This window comes from Mus pahari, chromosome 2, assembly GCF_900095145.1.
Source record: "Mus pahari chromosome 2, PAHARI_EIJ_v1.1, whole genome shotgun sequence".
Classification (NCBI taxonomy): Eukaryota; Metazoa; Chordata; class Mammalia; order Rodentia; family Muridae; genus Mus; species Mus pahari.
Window position 1 is genome coordinate 104434385 of NC_034591.1, and position 7762 is coordinate 104442146.

A 7762-nucleotide genomic window follows, 5' to 3' on the forward strand; every position below is an offset into this window, starting at 1 on the left:
AAAAGAAAAAGGGGTTGCAAGATAAAAATGAAATCTGGTGTACAAGTTTACACTGGGGAGATAAGAGAGGCTAGGCCCTATAAGGGGATTTTGCTATCCAATTACTGCAACCTGACTTTTGGCGGGGAGGGGGAAGGGGGGAGAGGAGGAGGCAGAGGAGGGGGGAGGGGATGACCGAGGAAGAGTTTCCATACTTGTGTCGTGTCCAGTGACACAAGACATTTACACTCCGCAAGATAAAACTGCCAGTTACAGCCCAGGGGAGTAAAGCCTTCCTAGGTTGGCCCGGGGAGCTGAGCAGAGAGTCATGGGGTCTCTGGTTCTGCTGCTGAGCGCTGTCTTCTGCCTGGTGGCTCACTCGGCTTCTGGCAGCCCCATCATGGGCCTTGAGCAGTCGCCCCTGGAAGAAGACATGCCCTTCTTTGATGATATCTTCACTGAGCAAGATGGTATTGACTTCAATACACTGCTGCAGAGCATGAAGAACGAGTTTCTCAAGACGCTGAACCTGTCGGACATTCCTGTGCAGGACACAGGCAGAGTGGATCCGCCAGAGTACATGCTGGAGCTCTACAACAAATTCGCCACAGACCGGACCTCCATGCCGTCTGCTAACATCATCCGGAGCTTCCAGAACGAAGGTAGGCTGGCTTGCGTTTACACACAGGAGGCTTCGGCTTTGCCTTTTCTCAGGAAGAAATAAGGAAATGTCCCTGTGGGGGTGATGTGGGAGAGGGTGCACTCATGGAAACGCATGGCTCAGACACAGTGCATCGACTGTACCACACGATCCTTCCAGAACTCCAAAAATGCTGGAAAATATCTACTAATGAAAACTCACAGAATACCCATCATTCTGATAGCACAACAGGTTCTTGATGTCATTTTAACCTGGACACCATATATCAAAAAAACCGTAAATGTTGATCTGTTCTTCCATTTTCTATACCATCTTCTAGACAGGACTTGATTTCTATCTGGTGTTGATAAGAATTAGTCAACTATTCTTTAGATCAAAAATGATGAAAACAATAAAAATAGAAATTTGGGCCTTTTAGTTTGTTCGAACTCTGGGTGAGTTTCCATTTCTGACTTCATTTAATCAGTGTCCTGATAGAACAGAACTGTGTTTGGGAGATTCTTCTCATACTGTGTTGTGTTTGATGAGCCATGTTCCCATATTCATATAATTCATATAATCATTGCTTAAAATAAGACTCCAGAAAGTGTGCAGGCCCAGCTGATTATGACTGTGTCTTCATGAAGAGTGATACACATATTTCAAATTATTCATTGGAAGCTCTTGGAAGCAGAAGGCAGTGGCACAAACCAGCTCAGGGCTGCTGAGAGCTGGCTGCCTTAGGAGGTTGTGAATAACTAGCGTAAGTGATTGGAGCCCTCACTTCCTGCTGCTGCAGAGGCTGCTTGGCACAGATGAGGGAATCACAGGCAGCTCCAGGTAAGAGAGGGCGCCTGGTTAGGAAATGCTGGGCAAACCATGATGACTTTCAATGAATTACTTAATATTCTAGGCGCTGGAGTGAACGTTGAGTGGATATTCCTCAGACACCAAGATAGTATTTGCTGTTAAAAATTCAACCTGTGGCCGCCATTTCTCCTTAGTAACACATTGCTGGTGGAAACAGCAAACTGAAATTTCAGATTCCCTTGGAAGCAAGTCTGGGAGAAAAAAGAACAACCCCCCAAGGAGCCTGCCTCAGATTCCTGCTCTGAGCCATGGTCTAGCTCAGGCATGGTGGGAATGTGGTCTAGCTCAGGCATGGTGAGGGTGCATTGTTCTGCTTTTGTTTCTTGCTTCTCCCATGGAAGAGCAGGTGACAACGGTGAGGATGTGACCCAGCTTACCATTACAGGGGCTGCATGGGGAGGGATCAGACTTGGAGACACCCAGCCACTCACCCCTTGCACCTCTGCCAGCCTAGAGGAAGACTCGGGCAGCAGAGGACCTGTGTCCCCTCAGCAGGCTCTCCCTGCTGGCTGCTGTCACCCCCATACTCACCTCTTGTGTTTGCTCAGTACCAGCTCGAGGTGAAGACCCAGAGGACTCCAGACCTAAGTCATCTTGGAACCAGGGTCACATGTAGGGTGGAAAATGGGACTTCAGTTCTTATGCTGGCTCCATCCATATTGTCCAAGAAGTCAGATATGCCCATGGTGGTTTGATCTCTTCTGATGCAAAACTAGCATAGGATACACATGTGCATTGTGGGGGTCATTGTAACAGTCACACAATTTGCAGATCCACTGGCGTGTGAAAACTCTCAAGGACATTATTTTTCTTGCCCTGAAATGTGACTTCTCCATGATCTATTGTCAAATATGCAAAGACTTGTGGGTGGTTTTGTTTAGTTAGTTAAGGTTGGTTTGTATGTGTGTGTCGTGCTGCACTGACTTATTTTAAGCTGGACTTGAACTCACCATGTAGCCCAGGCTGGCCTTGAAATACTCATATTTAACTTTTTTAAAAAAATTACAAACCATTAATTTCTTTTGAGACAATATTTTACTCTGTAGGCAAGGTTGGGCTCGAACTCACAGCCCTCCTGTTCAAGCCTCCTGAATGTGAGCTTAGTTTTTAAAAGATGTGTCTTCACTGGAGCATCGCTAATATATAGAAATATGCATATATTTAACTTGTATAATTTAGGTGCTTCTGAGTGTGAACAGCCACTGAAGCCCCCATCTCAACCACAACAGTGAGCATGCCCACTTTCCCCAAGGCCTGAGGGGAACTGCCCCTCTCACGGAGGAGCAATGAGCCTGCTCTCCCACTTTTGATCTTTTACGACAGCAAGTGCATAGTCGGAAGACTTGAAGGCACCAATGTCTCAAGGGGGAGAGCAAAGGTGGAGAGCGGGGATGAGGTAAGATGGGTTTCTTTTCAAGAATCAGAAGAATGTCCTCGAAGGGTCACAATACAGAGAAGGAAGGCATTTTAGTTTTAGTTTTTGTTTTTTTTAAGTGAGAAAGTTACCAATCAAACATGATAAAATATTCATTCAATTGATCAATAACTATCCATTGAGCAACTGTGGCATTCTGGGTACTGTGGAGAATGGAGCAGAGCCATGGCTTGATTGGGATGCTAAGCACTAGTTACAGTTGCCCTGGCCACTCCTGGGGTACTAGAGCAATCCCATAAGTCAGTAACCCCCAGCAACCCTGTGAAGATGCTTTTAGTTAGTACCCAGAGGAAGCGGTGAAATATGTAAAATAACTACATATTTTATTATGTAAATTTAAAAGCCCACACAACAATGAGCTCAAGGGCAAACCTTTCAGGTCTTCTGAGAGTAGGCATAAAGAGATCAGCTTGAGAAAGACATTGAGCACAATGTGGATCAGACACTCCACTGAGGTCACGAGTTGGGAGTACAGTCGGGGAAAGGCTGCCAAGGACAATAGAGGATGCTCCGTTGCTGGTCTCTGACATCTTTGGTGTCACAATCCTCCGATACTCTGATGTCAAATGTCTCAGTCCTCACAGAGTCAAATGGCCTGGGGAAACTACATAGGAGCTTTGGCTTCTATGTGAAACTCTCACATCAAACGTTAATATCAGGCCAGGCACAGTGACACATGCCTGTATATCTCTTAGGAAACAAAAACTAGAGGACTAGTGTGCCAGTTTGAGGCCAGTATGCTCTACATAGTTAATTACAGACCAGCCAGTACCATGCAGTAAGACCTTTTTTTGTTTTTTTGTTTTTGTTTTTGTTTTTGTTTTTGTTTTTTTTTAAAGTCAATATGGAAGTATTTGGAGGTATGCTTCTGATACAAAGGATCACTAACAAACTAGCATGTAAAGATCTCGGGTGGTTTGTGTGTGCCCAACTGCACGCTAGCTGCTAGTGAATATCACTAAGATAATGCGTCTACCCCAAGACTCACCTTCTCTCTCTCTCTCTCTCTCTCTCTCTCTCTCTCTCTCTCTCTCTCTCTCTCTCTCTCTCTCTCTCTGAGAGGACTACACACCCCAGAACCAATCACTAAGACTCCTTCTTTTAAGATTGTTCTGTTGACCTAGCTAAACTTTGTTATGTAGGGACAAGGTCAGCAAACTTCCTCTGAAAAAGCCAGAGAGCCCATATCTAACAGTGCCTCTGCTGAGCAGAATGAGCCAGAGACACTGCAGCAATACCGGAGGGGGGCTGGGCTCTGGTGAAGTTTTCTTTCCAAAGCATGTGACAGTCCCAGTTTGGCCTGTGGGCCAAAGTGTAACAACCCCTGGTCTATGGAGATCTGTGAAGACCAGGGCCAACTTCATGGAGAGCACTGCCTTACAACATACGCTGTGAAGTCTTTAATCATGAATAGTTTGAGAGAACAACCTCCACAAACTGTTTCATGGCTCGTTACTGGTTGAAAAAACAGCAGGCTCATCTACAGCTCCAGGATTCCTTCCAGTGCTGTCCCTGTGAGGCAGCTCGGGCTGGGTGTCTTAGGGTCTCACTGCTGTGAACAGACATCATGTCCAAGGCAACTCTCATAAGGACAACACTTAATAGGGCTGGACTGCAGGTTCAGAGGTTCAGTCCATTACCATCAAGGGGAGAACATGGTAGCATCCAGGCAGGCATGGTGCAGGAGGAACAGAGAGTTCTACATCGTCATCTGAAGGCTGCTGGCAGAATACTGACTTCCAAGCAGCTAGGATGAGGGTCTTAAAGCCATAGTGACACACCTACTCCAACAGGTCCACACCCACTCCAACAGGGCCACACCTTCTAATAGTACCACTCCCTGGGCCGAGCATATATAAACAAACCATCACACCGGGCAAGTTTTCTTTCCTTTTACTATTTAAAAAAGCACCTGCTATATTATGAAGCATACTGCAAGATGCTTCTCTTATGGTTTCTCATAAGTATCTTTCTTTTTTTAGATCTGTTTTCTCAACCAGTCACTTTTAATGGGCTCCGGAAATATCCTCTTCTCTTCAACGTGTCTATCCCTCACCACGAAGAGGTCGTCATGGCTGAACTGCGGTTGTACACGCTGGTGCAGAGAGATCGGATGATGTACGATGGTGTGGACCGTAAAATTACCATTTTTGAGGTACTAGAGAGTGCAGACGGTAGCGAGGAGGAGAGGAGCATGCTGGTCTTAGTATCAACTGAGATCTACGGAACCAACAGTGAGTGGGAGACATTTGACGTCACGGATGCCACCAGGCGTTGGCAAAAGTCAGGCCCATCAACCCATCAGCTGGAGATCCACATTGAAAGCAGACAAAACCAAGCTGAGGACACCGGAAGGGGACAACTGGAAATAGATATGAGTGCCCAGAATAAGCATGACCCTTTGCTGGTTGTGTTTTCTGATGACCAAAGCAATGACAAGGAGCAGAAAGACGAACTGAATGAATTGATCACCCATGAGCAGGATCTGGACCTGGACTCCGACGCTTTCTTCAGTGGGCCCGATGAAGAGGCTCTGCTGCAGATGAGGTCGAACATGATCGATGACTCGTCCGCTCGGATCAGGAGGAACGCCAAGGGGAACTACTGTAAGAAGACCCCACTGTACATCGACTTCAAGGAGATTGGCTGGGACTCCTGGATCATCGCTCCTCCTGGGTACGAGGCCTATGAGTGCCGCGGTGTGTGTAACTACCCTCTGGCGGAGCACCTCACACCTACAAAACACGCAATTATCCAGGCCTTGGTCCACCTCAAGAATTCCCAGAAAGCTTCCAAAGCCTGCTGCGTGCCCACGAAGCTGGATCCCATCTCCATCCTCTATTTAGATAAAGGTGTCGTCACCTACAAGTTTAAATATGAAGGGATGGCTGTGTCTGAGTGTGGCTGTAGATAGGGAGAGGAGAGGTGTCCCGTGGCTTATTTAATAACTGCAGATGTGTATATTTTGTGTTCTATTTAATGAGACTATTTAATGAAGGTGTACAGATAATAGAGGTTGCTACCTTAGGGAACTGTGCTGTAGGAAATGTGTATTTTGCTCCACAATCCAGTCCTGTCCAGTTATCTTCTTCAGACTCTCCTTTCCCAGTGATACCATCTCTTAACAGGCCCGCATCACTTATGCTTTCTGGCAGTTTGGGAAGAGCAAGCCCTACAGGAAAGAATGTCAACACGCGGGGATTTGTGCACGTTCATGCAGGTGCACGTGAACTTAAAAAAGTCTTTTTGCTCAACAGGCAGACTATATTTATTCATGTGAGTGTGGCTTCCTCCAGAATGTATGTATTACAGGATATGGGATTTAGGCCAAGAAAGTTCATTTTGGGAGTTTAATCATCTACAGAAGTGTATTTCCCAAATGTTCGGGGCACGTAAATGTAGTTCTTTTCCATTGAATCTGCCATGGCTCAGAGCAGCGGGCTTGATGAGCCTGCTTCAAGTTCAAGATGTGGATGGGGTCGTCAGATACACAAAACAAACGGCCTTGACAGGCAATGGTCCCAGAGATGCCCTTGCAAAGAATAGGTTCCTGGGCCATGTACTTCTGAGGACAGTGCCTGGTCAGGAAAGATGGGGAAGTGGGTCTTTCAGGACTGGCATGCCCTTAGTCAACAGGAGGCAAGGCCACATGTACCACCCCTTAGTGCTACAAAGGGCTATGGAGGTGGTGGAGGGAGACGGAAAGGCTCAGATGTCCTCATGTGTGGTGGTAAAGCCATCACAATTCTAGTGGAATCATTAACTAATTTTGGACAGAATAAAACAACCCAAGACTGAGAGGACTTGAGGAAGCTGTCTGACAGACACAGTTGACAATACTCCTCACTCTAAGGCCTCCTTCCCTTGCTGGGCACCTCTGCCTTCTCCTCCGTTCTCTTCCCTTTGTTTAATTTCCTTCCCATTATGCCTCTTGTCTTCCTGTCTTTCTCTCCTTCATCACCCATGGAGGTGGCAGCAGATAGGACATGGCAAGAGGACCTGAAGTCATTCTCCCTCCGTATAAAATCACCTAGTCATCTGACTTCTAGACTTATCCTGGAAATATCATTGGATTTGATTTGAGTTATACACTTTGTGCTATGTTTGTCATGAAGAATACAGAACAGAAGAGTGGAGATCAAGCAAACACACTCAAGCCATGAGTGAGTAGAGACACAAGCAGACCACTCAAATGTTGAGCTTGAACTTTGAAATCATCCTTGATCTGGGAGAAATCCACTAGCACCCCCATTCTTTTCACCCCACCTCCTTTCCATTTGAAACTCTTGTCCATCATTGGGTAGGTTGTAAAGACACTGAGATCTTGGTGCAGGCCCTACCACTTCCTGTTAAGATTCTCGACTCTGTGTAGTCAGAGCTAGAGCAGGCAGGCCCTGAGTCACCACAGACCAATGACACAGCGACTCACATGAGAAGCAGGAATACAGCCTCAGTATATTACCCAATCCTTCCCTATTGGATATATATAAATGCTGGGCTATCAGTTATCAGTTTCCTTTCCATAAACTTCTTAGGGCTATAGATTCAGATTATTCTGTTAAGGGCAGGTATTTTCCAAATCTGGACTTCGACTCTATATATCTAGTCACTCAAAATACGAGTCTCAGAGACGCTGTTGCCCTGGAAGTGGAATATTTTGATCATCAATGAGAACATGGTGAAGGGCATTAGGTTGGCGGAGATGGCTGTTCAACTAAGAAGCATCCATGTTAGTTTCTTTCTAACACATATGTGTTTGCGTGCACATATGAATCTGTACATGTACAGCTGGCATTGGCTAGCCGTGCCGGCAACCCTGAGGAAATGGTACACCACAC

At 46.1% G+C, this 7762-nt stretch overlaps 1 protein-coding gene across 1 annotated transcript; it reads left to right on the forward strand.

Moving 5' to 3' along the window:
- Positions 1 to 273: 273 nt before the first annotated feature.
- Bmp10 (bone morphogenetic protein 10) lies at positions 274 to 7518 on the forward strand. Its single transcript, XM_021191747.2, has 2 exons — positions 274 to 641; positions 4907 to 7518. The coding sequence occupies exons 1-2, from the start codon at positions 308 to 310 to the stop codon at positions 5836 to 5838; spliced, it is 1266 nt and encodes a 421-aa protein (XP_021047406.1). The 5' UTR covers positions 274 to 307; the 3' UTR covers positions 5839 to 7518.
- Positions 7519 to 7762: the final 244 nt, after the last annotated feature.